At 46.1% G+C, this 25,885-nt stretch overlaps 1 protein-coding gene across 2 annotated transcripts in view; it reads right to left on the bottom strand.

Annotated features, from left to right (window-relative positions):
* DAB2 (DAB adaptor protein 2) overlaps nucleotides 1-25,885 on the bottom strand; it is a 78,624-nt gene that overhangs the window by 1,807 nt on the left and 50,932 nt on the right. The window contains exons 2-14 of one of the 2 annotated variants that reach the window (XM_049794791.1): nucleotides 12,007-12,120; nucleotides 10,659-10,798; nucleotides 9,825-9,923; nucleotides 9,388-9,519; nucleotides 7,256-7,339; nucleotides 6,986-7,009; nucleotides 6,665-6,712; nucleotides 6,421-6,483; nucleotides 3,950-4,585; nucleotides 2,948-3,101; nucleotides 1,828-2,337; nucleotides 1,209-1,300; nucleotides 354-418 (exon numbers count right to left, since the gene is read on the bottom strand). In XM_049794791.1, the coding sequence (XP_049650748.1) occupies nucleotides 359-418; nucleotides 1,209-1,300; nucleotides 1,828-2,337; nucleotides 2,948-3,101; nucleotides 3,950-4,585; nucleotides 6,421-6,483; nucleotides 6,665-6,712; nucleotides 6,986-7,009; nucleotides 7,256-7,339; nucleotides 9,388-9,519; nucleotides 9,825-9,923; nucleotides 10,659-10,798; nucleotides 12,007-12,094 (2,130 nt within the window). In that variant the 5' untranslated portion in view covers nucleotides 12,095-12,120 and the 3' untranslated portion in view covers nucleotides 354-358. The remainder of the gene's footprint in view (nucleotides 1-353; nucleotides 419-1,208; nucleotides 1,301-1,827; nucleotides 2,338-2,947; nucleotides 3,102-3,949; nucleotides 4,586-6,420; nucleotides 6,484-6,664; nucleotides 6,713-6,985; nucleotides 7,010-7,255; nucleotides 7,340-9,387; nucleotides 9,520-9,824; nucleotides 9,924-10,658; nucleotides 10,799-12,006; nucleotides 12,121-25,885) is intronic. The other variant, XM_049794792.1, reaches the window with a different exon arrangement.

Raw genomic sequence — 25,885 nt, 5'->3', positions numbered from 1 at the left:
GAGATATCTGAACGTATTTAGTGAGCCCCTCTGAAATTTGCAGCATATATTTACTTATTAACTTTCATCAAGGAAAGTAAATCTAGATCTATTGTGGCCTTGAGACTTAAGTCTGTGGAAGAATAAAATCTCTATTTCTAGAGTGAAGCTGGCTAGGCTGAGCCAGAATGCAGCTATGTACAAGTCTGTGTAGATGTACTCATACTCTAGGAGAAGTGTTCTAGGGACTGTTTGCCGTACTTTAGAGGAGCATTAGAGCTAAGCCAGTGTAGTTTTTAGCCAGCTCTTTACTAAAGATTTTCTGAATCAATTTCAGAGAATGAAATAGGTTTCCTTACTGGTGGAAGACTTACCTGATCTATGCAAACGGGTTGCCAAAAGGATCACCAAAAGGGCCAGAAGGTGGTTTCTGAGATTTCTAAGGAAAGAGACATCACAGGCTGTAAGTGGGTTTCCAGGTTTACCCTGTGTAGCTCTATCTGCTAGTTCCTGTTCCAAACACTCTCTGGAAAGAATACTGCAGAGTCCCTGCTAAATACACATTACCTGTACTGCTTTAACAAGAGAAAAGGGTTCTAAAGCAGTGTTAGCAGTTATCCTAGTCTGAGGCAAGGTATCTTTCAGAAAAGCCATGTTCCTTACTGAACACTCTTTGGAGTGGAGCCCATATAGTGATGATGAGGTCTGTTTTAGCCAAATGCTAGATCTCTTAGGATCCAGAGTTTACACCAAGGGCTTCAAGTCCTGTGTCCCAAATGGGGCGATCTGGTTAAGCCACTTCTTCCCGCAGGGGGTACTGAACATGGGAACCTCCCATTTGTTCAGCAAGAGAGCTGCGCAGTGTGCACTGCTCAGTCTACTCCACAGAAAGTTAAGTATAACTGAAGTGGAAGACTTCTGCAGCTACATTATTTTACAGTCTTTTGTAGAAGCTCCCAATACTGAAGAACTTCCTGCTAGGGCTTGCAGATTGGGGAACTGGTTATGGGCCCAAGCCAAACAGAATCATACTTTGTTAGCCTTCTTGCAATAAATGCCTTCTGTTAGATTAAATATTAGCCTCAGACATGCAATAAGTTTTGTTCCATGGCCTCTAAAGCCAGAACTAAGTCAGTGCTCAAACACAGGCACTGTGTTTCTCCTGTTAAGGAGAAAGAAGGGTTGTATTTTTTAGTGTTGGTTTGGTTTTTCTTTTTTTTACTACTTACAGATGAGTCACTGAAAAGGTCAATTTTAGCTTGACTTTCAAATAGGTCGTCAGCTGGCAGCACACTTTGTTGGAGAACAGGCTTTGGTGGTTCTAAGGAAAAGAGATATACTGCTATAATCACTTAACAGCTTTAACAAGTACTCAGCTCTGCCTGTATAGCAACACCAAAGCTCATCTAATTAGATACACAAAATACCCCACACAGAACTCGCTTTAAGTGACCCCACAATTTTATCTCTTGCTTGTCCCTCACTGCACTTCAGCTAGATGGGACTTCTAACATTGTACACAGACATAGTTTACCTCATTCTAGTCAAGTATCTTAGACACTAGATGTCAGTGTTTGGCCACTAACATTGATCAATTCTGTAACATTATTAGGGGATACAGTCCTTCAACCCTCTGTTTCAGTAACCATTAAATCAGATTTTTAGTTCTATCAGAAAGGACTACTGAACAACCATCCCAATTCCCGAGCAGCTATTGAAGCAGAAGAAAAAAAAATTTATCAGTCATTTTGGCAGACAACTTGCTAGCTTCCATGTCATCATGACCTGTACTATCTTGAGGAATGTCTACTTTAATACTAAAATAACTGCTGAAACCTCCAGAAGCACCTGAAGGGCTTTGCTGCTCTCCTCTCCTTGCTGGTACAGCAGGCGGCTTTGTCAGCTGGAATTCTTTAAACATTTCCTTGACTTCCTTCATCTCTTTATCACCAAGTGGATCCAGATCAACAAAAGCATCACTTTCTTTCTTGAGCTCCTTCTGAGGGGTAGTTCTAGGTGGTGGCGGAGGTGGGCTAATTGTTGTTGACGTAGAAGACAGTGGAGATGGTGTCTGAGCAGGTACTGGTGACAATGAGAGCACACTACTCTGCAAGGATCTTACAGCACTGGATGGCTGCGCCCATGAAGTAGATGGAACTTGTGCTTGATGTGCCCAGAGAATAGGGGACTGAGGGGTTGTAGGCTTGTTCCAGTTTGGCAGTGTTGGAGTACTAAAAGCAAGTGGTTGAGTAAATCCTGCAGGCGGAGCAGGTAACATAGATCCAGGAAAGACTGATGCAGCCTGAGTGAAGGGAGATGACTGTGTACTCCATGGCGATGAATTTACTGGCAAGCCACCTGGGGGAGAGATTGTTGTTACACAGCACTCCAGTGACCTGAAGACCTCAGGCAAGAGTGTATCAACTCTGAGGGTACCCACAAAACATTTTTCATGTACTGTTTGCAAAAATGTGTTGATTTATACTTAAAAGTCAAGTACTTGGGGGTGGGGGAGAGGAGAAGGAGGTTAAAATTTTTTACTTTGCTGTATTCCAGTCTTGAAAGAACAGAATTGAGGTTAATGTAACAGAGGAACATACTTAGTTCTAGCGCAGAAGTGACAGATGCATTTGCCGTATAGTTACTTCTGTGTAAATTATTATTAAGTCTCTGCAGCAGTGTAACCCTTGCCTCTCAAGTTGTGCTTGGCTTACTTGAACGTTGTGTACCTGAAGCAGCAACCTGCTGTCAAAGTTTAAGCAAAAACACTGTTCCAGTTAAGGTTGCAGAGCTTAGGCCTCTATTCACAGAACTTAATAGTTCAGGGCAGACATAGGTACTTAATAGTTTTAGGGCACATGGATCAAAGGACAAGGCACTACACATGAAGTAAAAGAAAACTAGAACCCCTGTTTTAGTGTTAGCAGGTATTTTAGACTGGAGCAACACCTTCACTTTGTGAACTAACCTAGACAAGCCAATGGAGATGGCATGGTAAGACTGGTTTTGAAGAGGTCCAGTGAACTAAATGGCGAAGGTCCTTTTTGTGCAACTGAGGTCAAGGTAACACTTTCTGTAGTTGGCACAAATAAGCCTGAGCTAAATAAGTCATTTGATGCAGTCTAGAAAGGAAAAAAAAAAGAAAAAGCTTTGTGAGATGGCATGGCAGAACACATGCTAGCATGATCAAGACTCCCTAGTCCAGAGCTAAAAGCTTTTATTTCAGCTAGAGCAGAGCAGGGAACTTTGATGTATCCTTTAGAGACCAAGTATAAAAGAGTTTCAAACTTCATTATGTTCATGCCTACTGAGATGCATAGCATTAAGTAAGTATACTATACAGTAGTCACAAGTCAACAGCAAAGAATAAGACTTAAAGTGACTGAATTATTTGCCATCATAATAAGCTTCCCTCTGCCCCCTACCCCTCTGAACATTCCTGCTCAGTCTGCAGTGACCCCTGCAGTTCTGGCAATGTCAGCAACAGTTCTGCATCATTTGAGTGCAAGACAAAGGCACTTGACCCAGAGCCACCCTATGTCTAATAAGGCAAGTCACTGATGTTGCCCTCAGTAGGCAGGTACCGAGGAACTACACAGGTTTCTGTAAGCTAGTACTAGTACCTCATTGTTATGAAACCACAGGTTGATGGGCATACAGCTATCATAATGGTTTCTGGCATTTTATCAAGTGACAATATACATAGCAGCATACTTACCAGACCTTTACAGAAGTATGAAAGCATTAAGGAAGAGAGTATATAATTTAGTGACAATAGCTACTATGAAGCATTCATTAATGTTAGACTATATCATGGCTGCAGAGAGTTTAGGGTAAGCATGGCAGGTAAAAGAGAAGTAGATGCATTGTGAAGCTATTTAGTTAGTTACACAGTATGATGAAAGAAAAGCTTCTTTCACCCAGATTCTCCCAGTAAGAGCATGCATATCACTTTTTGAATGTTGTTCACCTTGACAGACCTCCTTCCTCTTCCTGGCTTGGTACTTTGTGGTGGTGGGCTAATTGTTATAGACTCATGTGACACAAGCTGGATATTGCTTTCAGAATCCAGCTTTACTCCATTCTGCAGAGATACTTCTTTGGAAGGACCTTCCACAAACAGGTTTGATGGGGCTTTAAGAAAGCCACTTTGTTCTCTCTCTGGTACCCCATTTGGAATTCTGGCTGCAGGCGACTTACTCTCAAGTGGCCACTGGCTTGTTAGTGCTTCTTGTTTGCCAGTTCTATTAGAAATCTGGTCAAACTGTTTATCAAAGTAGTCAGTATCACCATCTGAAGCACCATTACCCATGGGTGTCAAGGCACTCAGACTTTCCTTCTTCCGATCAGGAGATTTTAGAGAACCAAATGAAGGCAGTGTAGATTGGTCTGGCTGTGCAAAAGGATCATCACTGAAAGGGTCTGGGTTAGGTGTGGGAAAGAAGCTGAGACTGGTAGAGAAAGAACTCTCAGGCAAGAAGGGTGTCTGTGGCTTTGGTTGTGGAAGAGAGGTTGTGATGTCATTCAAGAAGAGATCCTCTTTTGTAAAAGTCTGTTTGGTCTCAATTTCAGAATTTAGATCCACTAACAGAATCTCTTTAGCTTCCTATTTGTTCAGAAAGAAAAATAAAATTAGTTTTATGTAGGACTTGCTGCACAGTACACAAGCTCGATCCTAGTATCCAATACATTATACTAATAAGTGTTCAATGTCACAATGAAGTTGCACTAAAGCTTCCTCTTATAAGGTCACTGGGGCAAGCACTGCTGTCTGTGGTCAAATCTCAGCTACCTAGTTACAGCAACTCAATGTTAAAAGCACCTCTTCTAAGATCCTTTAGTTAAATATCTGATACTTGTTCTGCAGCCTAGAGACTGTAGTCATCAAGCACTAATTACACCTAGGCTTTCACTGGAGTCAAGAACCCCTGTTTGAATTCTAGTCATATGTTTTGACAAGTTGTGAAATCACACTGCCGTAGTGTGACTTCAAATTGCAGTGTCAGCTTCAGAGTAAGATTGTAGAGCTATTTGACAGTGGAAGAGGTTAACATGCCATCTCTCCCACCAAGCAGGCAGTAGAAGGGTAAGACCTGGTCACTAGCTGGATTGACAGCACCAATTGGATCATGGCTGATGGTGGCTTACAGTGCCAGAATAAACTGGTAGGATTTTGGGGATCACACTGAGCTATGACAAGGTTTACGCATACTTCTGTGCAGTTAGGCCACGTCTTGAGCTAGGGCTACTCATCTAGAGTGGCCACAAGTCCACTCTGAGGGACTTAAGGATTCACCTGTCCTTAAAATGAGCTTCAGCTTTAAAGGTCTTTAGCAAAGTTTCTGTAATAGCTCTCATAGCAGCAGAGGCATGTACTGCTAGCACATATTTCTAAGACATCTGACTAGAGAGGTGGGACCATGTGAAATTCATGAAGTTCAACAAGACCAAGTAAAAGGTCCTGCACCTTAGTCAGGGCAATCCCAAACATTGACACAGACTAGGCAATGAGTGGGCTGAGAGCAGCCCTGTGGATAAGCACTTGGGGGTATTGGTGGATGGAAAACTGAATACAACCCAGCAATGTGTGTTCACAGCCCAGAAAAGCCAATCACATTCTGGGCTGCACTAAAAGAAATGTGGCCAAGTTGAGGGATGTGATCCTCCCCTTCTGCTCTGCTCTTGTGAGACCCTACCCACATACTGTGTTCAGCTCTGGGGCCCACAGCATAAGGAAGACATGGACCACCTGGACCTGCTTGAGCAGGTCCAGAGGAGGGCCATGAAGATGATCAGGTGGCTGGAGCACCTCACCTATGCAGACAGGCTGAGAGAGTTGGGGTTGTTTAGCATAAGACAAGAGAAGGCTCCAGGGAGCCTTCCAGTACCTAAAGGAGGCCTACAGGAAAGATGGGGAAAGACTATTATCAACTAGAGTGATAGGACAAGGGGTAATGGTTTTAAACTGAAAGACAGTAGATTTGGATTAGATATTAGGAAGAAATTCTTTACTGTGAGTGGTGAGACACTGGAACAGGTTGCCCAGAGAGGTGGTAGATGCCCCATCCCTGGAAGTGTTCAAGGCCAGGCTGGATGGGCTTTGAGCAACCTGGTCTAGTGGAAGGTGTCCCTGCCCATGGCAGGGGGGTTGGAACTAGATGACCTTTTGGGTTTCCAACTCAAACCCATTCCATGACTAATAATATAGGATTATCTGTCACACAGTCTCAAGTAAGCTCTGCTGGCTAAAAATGACATTAGCTACTCTAGTTAGTAAGTAGATACTATTATAGCCCTAAGACACTAGTACACTGATGATAGCTAGACAGGTGTCTCAGTGAAACCAGAAACCAGGATTAACAAGGTAAAACCAAATTTTTTTACTAGGACTAGTTTGCTCTCAAAGCAAGAGTCAATACAGCTAAGCTAGATTCTACTTACTGTGGGACTGCTTACATCAGGAGGTGTTGACATATCCCCAAACAAGTCCATCTGGTCAACTCCCTTGAAGCCAGAAATATTGAAAGAATTTATATCTGTTAGAGTTCTTGCATGAGCAAGAATCAAGCATTATGCAAATCTAGTGTAAACACATGTATAAATACTGCCTTTTCCACACAATGTGGAGACAGACAGTTATGAACTCCTTAATGGCATCAGCATAAAGTTCAAAAATTTAACCTACCAGTTTCATTTTGTCAGCTTGATCAGCAGGTAGTGCTATGCTACCATTCTGTAATAGATGGATAACAATGTCAGCAATAATTGGAATATCAAAACTTGCCATAAGCAAGTGACTTGCAAGCTTCAAAGAGCAAGCGATGGAAAGAGGAAGTACGAGGGAGATCACTACTCATTATTAGTTCTGTAAGCCCCTTTTACTCCCATTTCAATGTAATTGGGCATCTGACATTGCCTCCATAATGCTGGCAGCATAAAGAAAGTCAAAGCTAGTTGTGCTGCAGCAGCATACCTAATCAAGTGAGGGTGAGTTGGAGTGGCTTACCTCAGTCTCACTTGCTTCTTCACCCTAAAGAAGAAAAGGCAGCTTTTAGTACTCAGACATCGTGTAGATTATCCAAAGCCTTTTGCTTTGGAGAGCTTACTAGATCTAGGAGGTAATCAAGCTGCTAGTACAACTACCAACCAATAACTTCAAGTGATCCTGGACTTAAACCTCAGTGTTAAGTCTTACAAGAGCCCAAAAGCCAAGCCAAAGCTGAAGCAAGCTTTATTTCTATGCAGAATCCAATGCAGTTTCTTTAATTTTACTCACCTTTTTCTTCTCGTCTTCTTCATTCTGTTTCATGTTATATATTAGTTGGAAGAGGTCCTTAAGATCAACAACTAGAGGCTCAGCCTGGAAGAGAATGTAGCTTTTAGGCCATGTACTATTTCTCCCTGAACTTCTACTGAAGCAAGCTGTGCAGCAAGCCAGACTTTCCTAAGGGGTGCAACAGTAAGGTTGAGACAGCAGGAAAAGCAAGATTTTAAAAGGACTGTCTAGCCTCCACAGCAGAGAGCTGATGCAGAATCCAAGGGTAATGGGGCACAACCAGCTTAGAACTGTTGTTAACTCCACAGGGAAAGTGGGTGTATATGTGCTAAACCTGCTATGTTTTTGCTAAAAAGCTTGTAGCACAAGACGTCCTAAGTGCATGGCAAGTCCTAATCAGATTTCCTCAAAAGTGCAAAGCTTATCCAAGCTCTCTGGTACTCTCATAAGAGGAAAAACATTATGAATCCATCTGTTTTCTATGAACTCCAACACGGAACCTGGAGAAAGCTTCTATACCCAATACTACATCTATTTTAAACAGGATGCAAATAGTAAATCACCAAGGCAAGCATAAGGTAAGATTATCATCACCTCAAATGCATACAGTAGACACCTGCATTAAATGGTATCTGCATCAGGATGAAAAGTTAGTGTGAATTAGAAGGGCACTGCATTCCCTGCACACCCATTAACATGAATGTTTTGAGTATTTGCTGACATGGTGGCATGTTCAGCTATACCAATTTAGAACTTTTGCTTGAAGCATACAGCAGTTGTGTCAGTACCTACGGTAGGACGAGTCCCCTTGTTCAGCCACTGCCTTTGGCTCAAGCAGAGAATCTGTTGAACAGATCTCACTGTTTATATCTGAGCATCAACCTCTCCTAATCAAGGTATTTAGACATGCAACTTCAGGAAAAGCCATTTCAAGAATTATCAACTTTGACAAACAGTACAGCTGCAGCAGTCTAGAGCTGCACAAGTCCTTATTTCTCAGCTAGACAAGTCTGTGTCAAAAACAACTAGCAGCAAGTCAAGAGCTATCTACAGCTTGGCTAAGCTTGTAGGCTGGCAAGAAGCACCCCATGGTGAAAAGCTCTGAGAGAAGACTCCACTCCAGAGCACACACAGAAGGCTTTTGTACTTAATCTACAATTCCAGTGAAATCAGTACAACACAGGACTCTGATAAACTAATAAAACAGGCTTAGGAAAGGGTGTCACAGTTGTTACCAAAGTAGTAACATGCTCCAACAATAAGCCCCTCAGTCCCATCTGTAGTGGGTCTGAAGTTGCCAACAGCTTCTCCAGGAGGGCAGGCAGGGATGTGTAGAAAGAAATTACTAGCTTTGAAGTCTTGGCTCATCAGGTTATTATAATGACTATTATAAAGACATTATAATGACAAGCTAATAAGTGATAAATATCTAACTTAAGTTCAGGTCATTTAGGAAACTGCATAATACTCAGCAGTAATTCTAAGTAGCTTGTTTCCAGTGCTGCTTATGTACAGATTCTCTTCAGAGAGACAAACCCTGAATACAGGATTTCTGCATGGGGGAAACCTAGCACAGAAGAATTAGAATCCCTTCAAGAAGTAACTCTAGGAAGACCAGACCTGCCATCCACTCACCCCAGAAACACTATTGCGATTGAGTAAGTCTGTTTTCACTGCTGCACAAGACAAAGCATCATGACAACTAGACTAGTGGAGTTCTAACATCATCCCTGTTAATTCCAAGTGAAGCTCTGCCTATTTGACTCAAGAATTAGCATTCTCACTGACAGCAACAGGCCACTGTACTGGAAAGCCCGTGATAATGGCTCTGTTCATCTCACTAATGATTTCCATGGTGCATGGACATTTCAAGCAAGGTTAATCACAGTAAGCAAGGCTACTTCAGTGTTTTTATTCCACAGACTACAGAGAAGCTGAACAAGGTAAAGGCCACTGGTGATACAGTCAATTCCTACTGCCCTCCTCTAGGAGGGGAGTCCATCCACCTGTGCTGGTACTCCCCTATACCTACCTTATAGGGCTCCAAGTAAAACACGACACCCTTATCACGTGTTAAGTGTTTACACAATAGCATTACTCATAGCAAGTGGAAAAGGGTTTCTGATCCATACCTGTTGTGCTGTTTTTATGGCAAAAAATTGGTGCTGGCCTTCTCCTCCACATATGTAGCCAAAAGCACGATTGTCTGTTACATCCCGAGCAATAAAGGAGATTTTATTTACTGCATGGTCATATTCTATGACCTAGAATTGGAAAAAAAAACACCTATTGGTTTAAATTTTTGGAGATATAATAGTTGCTCTTCTCTGTAGTTATGACGACTGAGACTGTTAGAAGGCGTCAGTTCAAGACTCAGATTTTTCAGCCTTTGAGTAACCACAATAGGATGTATCTCTCTTTCCGGCAGGAAGCTTCAGCATTACAACTCATTTCACAAACCAATTTTTAGTATGTGGAAGGGGAGCACGATGACATTAAGAAATCTAGTTCAGATTGGTCTACCTTCCAAGCACCTCACTTGCTTTAAGAAGGATAAGTCATATCTTACCCCAGTTCTCTCATCTATTATCTTGATACCAGAGAGGGATATGTTCACCCAGATCTTCTGTTTGTGTTGACCCTGGGAACGTGAGGCCACTGCCATTCCCTAAAGAGGATGAATATTAAAGTATTGATGAGACTTGTGTCAGATTGAGCTTTAACTTGTTTCCTTACATTCCTCATGAGCCCATGGCTATGAATGTGCTAGAACTAATCTAGTTATTCCTATATAGCTGTACAGTTAGAGCAGCATTCCTCTTGCAACATATGCCTTCCTAGGTTTGAAGTGATACCTCAGAACTAGATTGTGTTTTGTGTGTAAATATTTTAGAGCTTTAAAACTTATCTTAGCTCACAAAACTGCTGCAGTAGCAGCATGTCTACCAGCCTTCCTGGCCTGACTGAAGCTATGCGAGTATTCTGCACCCCAGAAGTAATCATCTTTGCTGCTGCAGGGTCTCATTTATTCTTTGGTTTATCTGATCTCTTGGTGTCACTACTGCTGCAGGATGCCAGCTTGTGCTTTGAGGTCTGTTAAATTGCACAGAGTTCCCCCCTCCCCATCCAAAACCCAAGCTCACTATTTGTGATCAAGTTCATACTATTAACATCCATACTGGATGCCTCTAAGAGACTTAAAGGAGCGGTCCCAAGCTATTAGAGGAATAATGTTCTTTGAGCAAAAGCTTACAGCTTTAGAAGTAACATCCGTCTAGGATGGTGCTGTTATTAGTGTGTGTTACCATTAAGCTGTTACTTCGGCACAACTTCAAATACCATTTGATCTGCTTTCTGAAGGCTACCCAGAAGTTGTTCCTTACATGTCAGCTCAAGCCCTTACCTTCAGCTTCATCATTGAATCTTGACTCATTTTGTCTCCTCTTGCCTCTGGGACATCATCAATGCCAATCAATTTAGCTTTGTATCTTACACCATCACCTTTGAATCTGGCCAAGAGAGATTCACCTGTCTTTTCTGACCCTGGAAGCAGAGAAAAGTTGTTTGTTTGTTGGTGTTTGGGTTTTGTGCGTTTTTTTGTTTGTTTGTTTTAGTTTGGGGGTTTGTTTTGTTTGTTTGGGTTTTGTTTGTTTGTTTTTTAAGAGAGAAATGTCTATATTGTGGCTTTGATATCTTTGAAAAATTATATTATGTAAGTATGTATTAAAACTGTCCCTTGAGTATAGCTGACTAACAACCCATAGTCCTTCTAGTATTGTGTGCACTGCAAGAAAGTTACTCCTTTAAGGTCACAGTGCTCTTGCAGAATCTGGCCTCTGTTCAAAGAGTGGAGCCCAGTGCTTAATGTTTGGGAACTTCAGAACAATTGTTTGCCATATAAGAGACTGAAATATTTATAGGCAACAGCCAATTAGATATAAAGTGCTAAGTAAAAACACCGAGGAGAGGTGGTACTTTCCATGGCCATAGAAGATGTTCAATAAGCCTTTCAGATGCTAGCTCCTCATTCTGGTGTAGTCAGATCTCTTCTTGTTGTGCAAGAATCTCCTAGTTCCTGTGCTAGAACTTTCTATCAGCACCTATTTCTACAAGTCCTGGTACACCCATCCCTGTAATCACTTGGGATTTTAGCTGATTTACATTTTCTGCTGTTCCTGCTACTTCTCAGAACTGCTTGTTTTTCTTCCCTGCATGCTCAATATACTCCGAGTGTGTACCTAGGTATGTATTTCTGTATGAGGTAATTCTATTTACATGACCTAATCTATAAAAAATTTTATTATTTGATCTACAGTAATTCTCACAAAATGAGCTTTCTAGCTTCTCTGGACTAGAAGCTGTATGTGTGTCTAGCATATCACTCCCTCTCTGGAAGTAGGGGAAGAAGCAAGTTCAGGTTCAGACTGACAGCTACCTGGATGATCCTGGATCTGGTCACCTCTGTTCACTGCTCTGGGCTTTTGGTGACTTGCCAGGCTCAACAAATAAGTCATTTAACAAGTGCAACTGAGAGCTTTATAACAAGTGCAACCAAGAGCTAAAAAACCCCAAACCTCTCAAGGTAAAAGCTTACCTTCTGGTTAGATTTATTTTACTAGCTTATTTACTCAGTCTTCCAGTCAGCTTGAAATCTCAGAGTTAACTACACTGTGAGAGCGATCTTAGTTTTAGGCAAGTGCAAAAGATTAGGGACACTGACTAGAGGTGTTCTAGAGGTAAGCATTTCTTACCTTTCTTTTTTTCCTTCTTTGATTGTTGTGCTTTTGGTGGAGCTTGTTGCTCAGGCTGGCTGGCTGTAGTTTCGGCTTCAGTGGACATGATGGGATGATCGTCAGCTATGCTTGCTGTAGTTTTTAAAAATTCAAGTAACAATCAGTAAACAGACACAGTATTTTACCTTGAAGAAGAAATATTCTTATTAAACCTGTTTAGTCCAGTTTTGTTCTGCTGAACACTGAAGCCCACTAATGCCTGAAAGTTTTAGTAGTGATCATATAGGAAGTCTGACTCACTGACTATTCATCTCAGGCTACAGAGAGCATGAAGTTATGGCCACAAGGTGATGAACAGTCACCTCAGTAATACCTAATCAGTAGACCACAGGGACCTAATTCCACAGGCTGTACTTGCATCACCCTGTTTTAATCTGTCAATCTTTAGCTTTTTACCCTTTAAAGCTATTTATAGAACCTCAGATATTTTGTTCTCTTCTTCAGTGCTGCCAGCTGCATCTCTGTAGAGGATAGGAGGGAATGCAAGAAACATTTACTAGGATCTCTTCCAAACACCCATGAAGATGGTACCAGAACACCTCAAAGAAACCAGTAGATCTTATTCATGTTTCTATAAGTAGCGGAAGTCTGAGGTTATACCACCCAACAGGTAAAAGCAAATAAATTCCTTGGGCTGTAGACAGACCATTCCAGGAGAAATAAACACAACAAAACCCCAAACTAAACCCTACACCCTTAACAGTAATCAAGTAACCTGAGGGTTTAAAAAAAACCCACAAAACAAAACAAACAACAAACACCTGCAAGTTAATAGAAATTATGGACTAGTATGACTTTACTTGTAACTCTATGCCATGAGACCCTTTTGCCTCTGAGATGCAAGGTACATTTAAATAATAATCTGCAATCACCATGTTTTGTTCCTACACAGCTGAAGCATTGATTCACACTTACCAAATAGAGGGACTCATACTGTCTTTATAGAGTTCTGAACATCATCTGTACCTGGCCAGAAAGAACTGGACATTCACATCTGCTACAGAAAACATTCTATGAATCTTCTGTCTGGGGTACTGGGTAGTGCTTTGAATTTTAGGGTGACAAATGAAGCCAAGAGTTTGTTTAGATGATTAAGTAGCTGGGCTACACTCTACTAGTAATTTTCCCTATATCCAGGCAAGCAGCCACAGACCAAGCCACCCCTATTATCCAGCATACCATTTGAGACATAAGTGCTGAAGCGTTCCATGTCCTTTAGCATTAGAGGTTTGTAATTCTCAGTAACCTATTCCTCATTTGCTTTAGTCACAGCTAATGATTTATCCATTACTTGGAAGTTACTTTCAGGGTTTTGCTCTCACTCCTGCCTTCCCCTCTTCCCTCAATTCATTGCTAAGTCAATAGCTATAGACTGACTCATCCAGCTTGCTACTAACAGAGTAATGGATGTCAATGCTTAACTGATTCTTAACCTAGGAAGAAAACAAATTCCTAGGTCTTTAAGAGAGAATTTCACCATGAAGGCCTCCATTTCCATTTAGCTAGGAGGGAGGCCTTTAGGGAACTAGCTGTTAATATAAGTAATGTTAGATCTAGCTGCTTACCAGATAGTTTCTGAATTGCATTTAGCATTGCTCAAGTAAATCAGAGAGAAAAGTGCTCATGGGAAAGATCTCTGGCAGCTATACCTGTTCTCCTCTGTAAGCAACTTACCTGGCCACAGCTAGGGAACATTTGATGCAAGGGAACAAAGGCATTGCTGTGAAAATTTCAAGTGGTTCTGAGTAGAACTAGATGTTAGAGGAAGAGTTGATATAGCAACCCGTGGTTATATAGGAAAAGTTATCACTAGAAGAGTGGCTTGCACGCCTATTCTGACAAAGGAGCAATGGGGAAACTATTACAGCCAAGAGGGATTTTGCAGGATACTTGCACCAGTGCTAAAAAGGAGTGTGCCCACTGAAAACCACACATTAGGCAGCTAAAATGAAGCCAGCTGAATTTTACTCTAAAACTAGACTAGCTTGCCTGATGGTATAGGGTTTTTTGGGTAGAGATAGTCTTTAGACTTCAGCATAATGAGCTTCTCCCTGGATTTATCAAGTCCTTCAGAAATAGGGAGGAAGGAAAGACAAAGTTAAGGTTGAATCATTAGTTAAACACCCACCTGCATCTGGAAGGTTACTGTTTAGAAAACAGAAAGAAAAGGCCTGGAGAAGAACAGAGCTAAGACATGCTCTCTAGGAGTCGTGTCATACCTTTAGGACACTGCCCAGCTCCATCCTGGAAAGAAGAAACAACAACCTCAAGACACTGAGTCCCACCTCCCCTACTCTCAGCTCTGGTGTTATACAACCACTGTAAGTATCTCAGTCTGAAGTAAAGTTAAGAGGCAATAACAAGCAAATAACCAAGGGAGGAGCAAATATGCACAAGACAGACCTCACTTCAGCAGCTGTAAAGTGGTAGAAATCCAGATGGGCAGTTGCCATCTTTAGACTCTAGGCTGTCTCCATCCTATGGAAGCCAGAACACTTATTTGCAGAGCCCCAAGGTGGAGGAAGATGGGCAGGGGTACACACAAGTCTGGCTGAACCCTCGCAAATACCCCATCTTACTGTGGAGAAGCTCATTCTCAATGATAACAATGCAATTTGAGAAGGTTAGTGAGGGCTTTCTGGACAGCTTACAGGACATACTCTCCTATCTGAGGTCTGGCACAGCTCATCTCACCTGCTGAGAGTTCACAGTACATGACAGTTATTTATTGTACCTTTGGAGAACCCAATGTCTTTGGGAATCATATCTCTGGAGCAAGAGAACTGGCACAAGTAAGAATGCAAGAATAGATAAAGGCTGCCTAATATATGTCCATATTTTAATTAACTACTTCTTGACATCTTAGTTAAGCCACAAGACTAGCACAAAACTGCCTCAGGCTTTACCTTAAAATTTCACCGGAGTGGGGAGCAACATTATGTAGCTTGAGCTAGCAGTAATCTAGTCTGCTTGCAGTATGAGAGTCTCAGCCACAACTAAATTTGGATTCTGCACTTTAGACACAAATTAAAGCTGTGCAAGGTCTTTGTCGCACTTAAGTTTGGCTTATCTTAATGGAAAGTGCTGGTGTGCTCTACATGCAAATAACTAAAATGAAGTTAAAGTCTTCTGTTTGTAGTTCTTGCATGGAAGCTTCCTTTCATAATACTCAGTCCCTTAGTATTTCCTTACTCAGACTGCAGGAGTAAGGCAACAAGAGTCTAGAACTGTTCTATTACACTTGAATTCTGAGTCCACCTGAAAAGAGCTAGCTAGCAGTATTGCAGGGTAAGAGATGCATGTGCTTTTATGCAAGGACACTATGCCATTATAACTGAAGACATGACTGGAGAACTTGATCAGTCCCACAGCAGCTATGTCACCAAACTGTTAAATGATGCCTTTTGAACCTTCTCTATGTAGATAAGTCCATTGCTATCACTACAGCTTAATTACTCTCTATGCAGCTGTATGGCCCATTTTAACTACTATTCTAAATGCAGTATTCCAAAAGTCTTAGACAGCAGATTTATGGATGTTGCTACCTTGGGACAAGTGTTCCAAACCCTTGCCTGTATCAGTAGATACACACCACATTTTGCCCACCCACTTTTCAATTTACTCCGGAAAGGGCTTGTTAAAATGCCACTAATAGTATCTTCCTTTTTTTGCTATATGGACTATCCTGTGAAGGGCAAGTACTGACCACTCCTTAGGGAAAGGCCATTTCAGGCCCTCAACATATAGGCCTTGACATGAGCTGTTACCTACTGTTTCAAGTCATGCAATTCTCCATTCAAGCATTGTACTTAATTTTCCACACATCTACCCTGGGAAAGTCATTCTTAAGACTTCAGGCATACTGTGCTCTTGGTGTCTTCTCTGAACTCCCTGCAAGGAGAACTGTTAGTGACAAGTTGTCCTTGAAATACCTGTTTCTTAGCAAGACTTGAAGCACATGCCAAACAATTTTGTTAAGCAACATTTAGTTTCCCTTAAGAGATGCTTTCACAATTATTCCTTATTTGAGCAACGTGGTAGCTACCCTTAGTGATTATATTTTTGTCCTGTGCACAGGGGATTGAGAATCTTCATTATGGCTGTAGTCTGTCATGGGATATAAAGACTGGACAATAATCCTCAACCAACAGACAAGCTTTTCCCCTCAAAGATAATTGCCTCAGTGTTGATGAAAGCTTGCCTGAGAGGGGGCTAGGGACACTGAAAAAGTCAGAGGCAAGGCAGATAAACTAACCATCTGCTCAGCAGTCTAATACTTTGTCCTTTTCACAGGCTGTGCTCCTTCTTCGTCCCTTGATTCTGCAAGTACGTGATTCAGCTTAAAGAGTTATTGCATGTAAATATTAACCTCAAATTAGAATCTGAGAGGCCAGGAGAAGACAAGAGAAGCTTTTACTGCCAACTGCAATATAGCCTGTTAGGATGAAGTTGTAACCAGAAGCACAGCAATAGTTCAAGTGCTGAATATGCTTCCAAGACAGGTTGTTCGCTCCTCCACACCTTCTTGAAGAGTTAGTCAAGTTCTTCTGTTAGAAGGCTGTGTCAGGACCTGCACAATGTATCCTTAGAAATATCTCTAGCCATCAAGTTCTTGACAGAAAAGCTGTTTTCAGAAGGCTGGTAAACAAGCTATCCACTTGAGTAAATTCAAGACTTCAGTTTCACAGGCTGAGGAAATAGACTAAAGGCTAAACAGCAATACAAGGACTAGCAGGAGTCAAAATTGTAAATCCAGATACATTTACCAACAATGGACTACCCTGACTAGCAGCATTCTACCCACATTAGAAATATAACAGTGCATTTGTGTGAGCCCCTGTATAACTGACTTACATTAGCATCTAACAAATCCCTATGCGCATAAGTGACTATCACATTTTCTGCCTAGTTCCTGCTGCAATGGTAGTGCCCCAAGTAGCCTTGAGAAGCACTAGGCATGCATTAATAAATCAGAAACATGGATGTACTATTCAGAGTTTTGCCTTTTAAACAGGGTCATTCATGCCAAGGAGTCAAATAAAATATCAGCTTAAGTGTTTTGGTTCATTACTAGAACACCCATTGCTTTAGCATCTGACAGTGTCTAAGAGTTCAAGTTGAATAAACCTTCTGTAACATGACACAATTACTATGAATTAGATGCAAAATTCCAGCTGCTTGTTCTGATGCAAGCACTACCATTAGTCTGTTTCCTCTATTAAAACAATCAAATTAGTCTGTTAGAAACTAGCATAGCTAGTGACTAATATACATGAAAGATACTAGCCCTACCTATAGGTAGGTTATTCCTGGTATGTATTGTTCACACTTATACATAACAAGTACCTGCTAGAGGACAAGTGGTGGAAGAGAGTTCACAGGCAGCTTGGGAACTGTTCCTTTCCAGTTTATGCTGTGTCTGGAATGCAAGAGCAGCATCACTTGCCAGAAAGATGACTGAATATAGGCTCTTACACTGCTAAGTCTAACCCAAGACCCTGTGGTTAGTCTTGTAAGAGCAACAACTGAAAAGGGTGTTGACCTATCTTGCCTGGCAAGTGATCTGTCATTCCTGCAATCAGTAAAGTCTAGATTAGTGATGATCCCACCACTCAGTTTCTCCTGTGATTCCTTGTTAGCAGGGAAACCAAGACCAGTGTTTTCAGTCTAAGTTCAAAAACCCTGTTTAACTGTCCTCTTTAGGCCACAGTTAATTAGAAACATGATTTGTGGTTAAAATCATTTGCTTGGTATTATGGCCCCAGTTAAGCCAGGCACTTGGCCTGTTGGCCAGAATATTTCTAGATTAGCAGGATTTTACTTGAGGGAACTTCTTTCATGCAACTTGCTTTAAGCCCTGTTTGATATTCTGTCCTCTCACCTAAGACATGGATCAATACTTCATCTTCAGCCACTCCACAGTATATGCAAGGCGCATCTTTTCAGAAGAGGGGGACACTGGAATGGTCTATGCTCCCATCAACCAGGGCTGACAACAGATTGATGGGAGAAGATGCTTTGTTCAGCACGTAGCTGTCCAGCTCCTATAAACAAGCTAATCCTGCTGAAACTGGTACCTCTTGTTTATTGACTAGGCCTGTCACTATGCTTCATCCAGCTTCTTTATAACCCTGAGACCCGTGAACACACACACAGCCTCAAAATCAGGTTTCTAAAATCAGTTTGTTTTGTCAGTTATGGTACTGAGACACATCATTCTATCTGATTCTTCTAACACAATCCCCAGTTGTATTTCTGTGGAGTCCATGCTGAGGTAGAGGAGCGGCTTATGCTTGGTTGTGTTTCACAGCAGTAGCTCATTAAGACCTCTTAGCATTCCTCCTCCCCTCCCCAGAGGTAGGGTCTCGATTCTACTAATAATCCCTCAGTCTACATGCAAGATCTAGGTTTTTCTCAAAAGTCCTTGCAGATTACAAGTTACCTTCATGCTATCCCTTCTGCATTTCTTTTGATAGAAACTAGCCAGCAAGCAGGATTTGCACCATCAGTACTGTTTCCAGAACAAGCTGGCTTTCTCTGGATGTGGAATTTATTGCTTCATTATCCAAGCAAATTTGTGCTTCTGTAGTGCTCACATATTGCTAGCCTTGCTGAATAAAGTCCACAAACATTCCCAAGAACTGGATTAACCCAGCAGGTCACACAAATGTCCTAGCACTGTAAAATTCACCAGGAGAGAAGAGCATCAATAGGAGAAAAAAAATATGTAGGTTTGGCAACAATACTCAATGACTACAGCATATTATGCACTTTCATTTACTTCATATTTTAAGCTATGGGTTTTATCCCAAACAACCTGTCCAGACACCAGCCCTTGATTCCCCCTTCCTTGACACCAAGTGCATTTATTTGCTTTACCACAGAGACAAAAATCTAAGAGCTCCTCTTGCCACCCTTTGCATATATTACATTCAGCTGTTTATAGGGCTTCTTTCCATATCTGCTTGTGATGTAAAGGCCTTAAGCAAGAAGTATATCCATAGCAGCTACTGGTCTGCAGTCTCCAATAATAGGGTTATGCAGGCACTTTGGCAAGTAATGCTCTTGTCAATGATAAAGTGGGTTGTGTACTGCAGATGCATAGAGATACTTAGAAACATAGCAGAAGGCACACATTAGAATGGATAACGATCTCTACCTTCAGAAAAGGAAGCTGATGCCAGATTTTTGTCATTTGGCCCATCCTTCCAACTGACAGTGCTGAGCACAACCTCTGGAGCTCAGCCAATAGCTTTGTTTCAAGTAAGAGCACAAGAGATGAGAAGTATCCTAAGTCACAGGACTATCAGAGTAGTGCTTGTCATTCTCCCAGTCTCCTGTCTGCAGTGAAAAGCACACAAGACCCTGTTAGATTCCCCTCAGCAGAACCACCTCTTCATTTAAGACTTGGAGCACCTGGCATTCACTCTACTTTACACTGAGCCTTCCTATACCCTAAGTCATGAAGTTTGCTAGTTAAGCTGCTATTCTGATGGTTCACCTGACATTCATTTAGCACTCATATCCTCCTTACCCATATTGGGTTTGTGTGGCAAGGTTTTGGTAGTGGGCGGTTTCAGGCATGGCTTCTGTGAGAAGCTGCTAGAAGCTTCCCCTATGTCTGACAGAGCCACTGCCAGCCAAGGCCAAGTCCATCAGCAATAGCACCTTTGTGATAACAGATTTAAGAAGGGAAAAAAGTTGCAGCAGGCACGGAAACAGCAGCTGGAGAGAGGATGAGAACATGGAAGAGAAACAACCCTGCAGACCCCAAGGTCAGTGCAGAAGGAGGGGGAGGAGATGCTCCAGGCACCAGAGCAGAGATTCCCCTGCAGCCCGTGGGGAAGACCATGGTGAGGCAGGCTGTCCCCGTGCAGCCCAGGGAGGTCCACAGTGGAGCAGATATCCACCTGCAGCCCAGGGAGAGAGGACCCCAATGCTGAGCAGGTGGGTGCCTGAAGGAGGCTGTGACCCCATGGGAAGCCCATGCTGGAGCAGGGTCCTGGCAAGAGCTGCAGATCTGCGGAAGGAGGAGCCCACACTGGAGCAGGGTTTCTGGCAGGACTTGTGACCCCGCGGGGGACCCACGCTGGGGAAGTCTGTGCCTGAAGAACTGCAGCCCATGGGAAGGACCCATGTTGGAGAAGTCCATGGAGGACTGTCTCCCATGGGAGGGACCCCACGCTGGAGTAGGGGAGAGTGTGAGGAGTCCTGCCCCTGAGGAGGATGAAGCAGCAGATAATGTGTGATGAACTGACCCCAACTCCCATTCCCCATCTCGCTGCACCACTAGCTGGGGGGATAGGTACAGAATCTGGGAGTGAAGCTGTGCCCAGGAAGAAGGAAGGAGTGGAGGGGAAGGTGTTTTGAGATTTGGTTTTATTTTGCATTACCCTACTCTGGCTGATTAGCAATAAATTAAGGTACTTTTCCCCAAGTTGAGTCTGTTTTGCCCATGATGGTAATTGGTTGAGTGATCTTTCCCTGTCCTTATCTCAACCCACAAGCCTTTTCTCTCTCCTGTCCAGCTGAGGAGGGGAGTGATAGAACAGCTTTGGTGGGCACGTGGCATCCAGCCAGGGTTAACCCACCACATTACCACTTCTATCACTTGGTTCTCCTCTTCCAATTGCAAACTCTAGTGTATTACTATTAATAGAAATTTCTGCTTTAGACTTGACCACATCCTCAGAACCTTCTGAGAATTTTGTAAACCTGATTATGCCTCAGGAACCATTGTGTTAGGTGCAACTACAGTGATTCTTTGAACAGATATGGTGGATGACTCCCTCAAACAATCCCCTTCTCAGCTGAAAAGGTTTTCTTTGGATTCTGATTTGCCTTTCCAGTTAGCCACCTACTGCCTCACCCACCTCCTGGAAGGTCCTAATGGAAGCTGATCAGAAGACCTGCTAGCATTATAACTGCCTAACAGGTCACTATCAGACACAAGGACATATTTTCAATTTACCAGGGCCTAGTAAGTCCTCACAGCCAGCTACAATAAATAGCTTCATAATTACTTTTCTCTAATCAAATCAGCATCTCTATCTCACCCGTCTACACAGGTGTTCCTATCCCTAAGCATACATATGCCCATTCCTTAGCATGCAATGGTCAAATCTAAGCCTGGTGCTCAGATTTGGTCCATTTTGGGCAGCCTTTTTAATGGAAGTTACAGAAGACTTCTGAGGCAAAAGACACAGCATTTTAAGATAAACTACCTTTTTAAAGAGAACATTGAACCACCACCCCCCCAAAAAAAAAGAAAAAATAATAATCCTACCTGACCAGTGGATTTGCATGCTTGTCTGGTAAGGGTTCAAGTAACCAGCCTCAGCTTATCTGAGGGGCAGAAACTCTGCTACAGAGAAGTCCAGCTGTATTAGCAACAGCTGCATTTATCTTACTGTTCCGGCAGTAAGCACCGGCATTACCCCAACATAAGTGTCATCATATGATGATCATTAAACTTTAAGTCTCACCAGCTGAGAAGTCAGTTTCTCTCACAAGGTAGAAGACTCATTCCAGTTAATACGGGACATCTTTAACTATACCCATTTGCCACAGACAGAAGTAGTATTCTGAGATTCAACAGCCAACAGAGGGGTGCCCAGCAAGGGTGCTCCATCCAAAACCAGACCAAACACCTACACCCGCTTCACAGCATCCTAACCCGTTCCTCCTCTCTGCTGCTAGAGAGATTATTTCACATCGGTTATCTATATGAAATTTAGGTTTTATATAGTTTTTTTCCCCCTTAGGTCCCCCCTCTCCACACACAAAAATGAAAACACACGTTTATTTCCCTTCGCGCTCAAGCCGCCTCAGGGCGCCGGTCCCGCCAGAGGCCAGAGCGGGACGCAGGCGGCTTCCACCCTGCCTCAGCCGGGACACGCCAACTGCAGCCCGGCCCGGCCAGCGCGCAGCTTCCCCCCGCCTCGACCTTCGGCGGCCGAGAACCCTCTGCAGGGCTGGGACCGCCCCCAGCGCTGCCGGGGCCCGGCCAGCGCCGCGAACCACGCCGCATCTCGGCGGCGGAGCGCAGCCACACCGGCGCCTTCTGCCCGCGGCGGCGGGGAGATGCGAGCAGCCGAGTCGGGCTGAGCCCCGGCACGGCCGCCGCCAGAGCACTCTACCCTCGGCGCCGCACCTCCGGCCGGTCGCGGCCCGACACCCCCATCACCCCAACCTCCGGCCGGTGGCGGCACCGGCACCCCCATCACCCCACCTCCAGTCGTTCGGAGCCCCGGCATCCCCACCACCCCAACTGCAGTCGTTCGGGGCCCCTGCAACCCCATCACCCCACCTACGGTCTTTTGGAGCCCCGGCACCTCCATCACCTACCCTCCGGCCGGTCAGGGCCCCGGCACCCCAATCACACAAACCTACGGTCGTTCGGAGCCCCGGCACCCACATCACCCCACCTCAGTCGTTCGGAGCCCTGGCACCACCACCACCCAACCTACGGTTGTTTGGAGCCCCGGCACACCCATCACTCCACCTCCGGTTGTTCAGAACCCCGGGATCCCGATCACCCCGACCTCCGGTCGTTCAGAGACCCAGCACCTCCATCACCCCAACCTACGGTCGTTCAGAGTCCCAGCATCCCCACCACCCAACCTCCGGCCATTCGGAGCCCTGGCACCCCCATCACCCCACCTATGGTTGTTCAGAGCCCCGGCACCCCCATCACCCCAGCTCTGGTCTTTTGGAGCCCCGGCAGCCCCATCACGTCACCTCCAGCCGGACAGGGCCCCGGCACCCCAATCACACCAACCTACGGTCTTTCGGGGCCCTGGCACCTCCATCACCCCAACTCCGGTCGTTCAGAGCCCCGGCACCCCAACAACCAAACTCCGGTCGATCGGAGCCCCGGCACACCCATCACCCCACCTCCGGTAGTTCGGGGCTAATCCACCCCCATCACACCACCTCCGATCGTTCGGAGCCCTGGCAGCCCCATCACCTCACCTCCGGCCATTCGGAGCCCCAGCACCCCCATCACCCCACCACCAGTCGTTCAGAGCCCCGGCACCCCCATCAGCCCAACTCCAGTTGTTAGGATTCCCGGCACGCCCATCACTGCACCTCGAGCTGGTCAGAGCCCCGCCACCCCCATCACACCAACCTAGGGTCTTTTGGAGCCCCGTCACCCCCATAAACCCACCTATTGCCGTCGGGGCCCCGGCAAACCCATCACCCCACCTACAGTAATTCGGAGCCTCGGCATCCCCCATCACCCCACCTCTGGTAGTTCGGGGCCAATCCACCCCCATCACCCCAAATCCGGTTGTGTGGAGCCCCGGCAGCCCTATCACCTCTCCTCCGGCTGGTTGGGGCCCCAGCATGTCCATCACCCCACCTATGGTCAGTCAGAGCCCTGACACCCCCATCACCTCACCTCCGGCCGGTCGGGCCCCTGGCAACTTCATCACCCCAACCTACAGTGGTTCGGAGCCCCGGCACCCCCATCACCGCAACTCCGGTCGTTCAGAGCCCCAGCACCCCAATAACCCCACCTCCGGTCATTCGGAGCCCCGGCACCACCACCACCCAATGTCTGGTCGTTCGTAGCCCCAGCACCCCCATGACTCCACCCCTGGCCGTTCGGAGCCCCGGCACCCCCATCACCCCACCTATGGTCGTTCAGAGCCCCGACAACCCTATCATCCCACCTCTGGTCGTTCGGAACTTCGGCAACCCCATCACCCCACCTCCGGTCGTTCGGAGCCTCGGATTCCCCCATCACCCCACCTCCGGTCGTTTGGATCCCAGGCACCCCCATCAACCCACCTCCGGCCGGTCGGGGCCCCGGCACCACCATCACCCAAACCTAGGGTCGTTCGGGGCCCTGGCAACCCTATGACCCCACCTACGGTCTTTTCGGCCCCAGCACCCCCATCACCCCACCTCCGGTCGTTCGGAGCGCCGGCACCCCCATCACCCCACCTCCAGTCATTTCGATGCCTTGCACCCCCAACACCCCTCCTCCGGTTGTTCGGGGCTGTGGCACCCCCAGCACCCCAAACTCCGGTCTTTCGGAACCTGGCAACACCATCACACCAACTCTGGCCGATCGTGGCCCCGGCACCCCCATCACGCCTCCTCCAGTCTTTTGGAGTCCCGACACCCCCATCACCTCGTCTCAGGCCGGTCTGGGGCCCTGGCACCCCCATCACCCCTCCTCCCGTCTTTTGGAGTCCCGGCACCCCCATCACCCCACCTCCAGTCGTTCGGAGCCCTGGCACCTCCATCACCCCACCTAGGGTCATTTGGAACCCTGCACCCCAATCACCCTACCTCCAGCCGTTCCGGGCCCCGGCACCCCCACCACACAACCTCTGGTCGTTCGGAGCCCCAGCATCCCCATCACCCCAACCTACGGTCATTTGGAGCCCGGTCACCCCCATCACACCACCTACGGTCCTTCGGAGCCTCAGCACCCCCATCACCCCAACTCCGGTGGTTCGGAGCCCAGGCAACCCCATCACCCCTTCACTGGTCATTTGGAGCTCTGGCAGCCTGATCACCCCAACTCTGGTCTTTTGGAGCCCCGGCAACCCCATCACCTCACCGCCAGCCAGTCGGGGCCCTGGCAACCCATCACCCCTCCTCCCGTCTTTTGGAGCCCCGGCACCCTCATCACCTCACCTCCGGTCGTTCGTAGCCGTGGCACCCCCATCACCCCACCTCGAGTCGTTCGGAGCCACGGCAGCCCCATCACCCCAACTCCGGTCCTTTGGAGCCCCGGCACCCCCACCACCCAACCTCTGATCTTTCCGAGCCCCGGCAACCCCATCACCTCACCTCCGGTCTTTTGGAGCCCCTGCACCCCCAACACCCCTCCTCTGGTCGTTCGGAGCCTTGGCATGCCCATCTCCCCACCTCCAGTCGTTCGGAGCCCCGGCATGCCCACCACCCAATGTCTGGTCATTCAGAGCCCCGGCATCCCCATCACCCCAACTCCGGTCGTTCGGAGCCCCAGCAGCCCCAGCACCCCAACCTTCGGTCATTCGGAGCCCCGGCAACCCCATCAGCCCAACTCTGGTCGTCTGTGGCCCTGGCACCCCCATCACCCCAACCTACAGTCTTTCAGAGCCCTGGCACCCCCATAACCCCACCTCCTGCTGTTCGGGGCCCTGGCACCCCCATCACCCCACCTCCGGTCGTTTGGGTCCAATCCACCCCAATCACCCCACCTCCGGTCTTGCAGAGCCCTGACACCACCATCACCTCACCTCCAGCCCGTTGGGGCCCCAGCACCTCCATCACCCCAACCTACGGTTGTTCTGGGCCCTGACAGCCCCATCACCCCACCTCCAGTCGTTCAGAGCCCCAGCACCCCCATTACCCCACCTCCGTTCGTTCGGAGACCCGGCACCCACATCACCCCAACAATGGTTGTTCAGAGCCCTGGCACGCCCATCACCCCACCTCCCATCGTTCGGAGCCCAGGAACCCCTATTACCACACTTCCGTTCGTTTGGAGCCCCGGCACCCCCATCACCTCACCTTCGGCCGCTCAGGGCCCCGGCACCCGCATCACCCCAACCTACGGTTGTTCCATGCCCCGGCACCCCCATCACCCCACCTCCAGTCGTTCGGAGCCCAGGCACCCCAATAACTCCAACCTCTGGTCTTTCGGGCTCCGGCAACCCCATCACCCCACCTCCAGTCGTTCGGCGCCTCGGCACCCCCATCACCCCACCAACGGTCTTTCGGGGTCCCGGCACCCCCATCACCCGTCCTCCAGTTGTTTGGGGCCCCAGCAGCCCCATCACTCAACCTCCGGCCGTTTGGAGCCCTGGCACACACATCACCCCACTTCCAGTCA

The sequence above is a fragment of the Accipiter gentilis genome, chromosome Z (assembly GCF_929443795.1).
Source record: "Accipiter gentilis chromosome Z, bAccGen1.1, whole genome shotgun sequence".
NCBI lineage: Eukaryota > Metazoa > Chordata > Aves > Accipitriformes > Accipitridae > Astur > Astur gentilis.
This window is presented reverse-complemented; position numbering and strand designations above follow the sequence as displayed.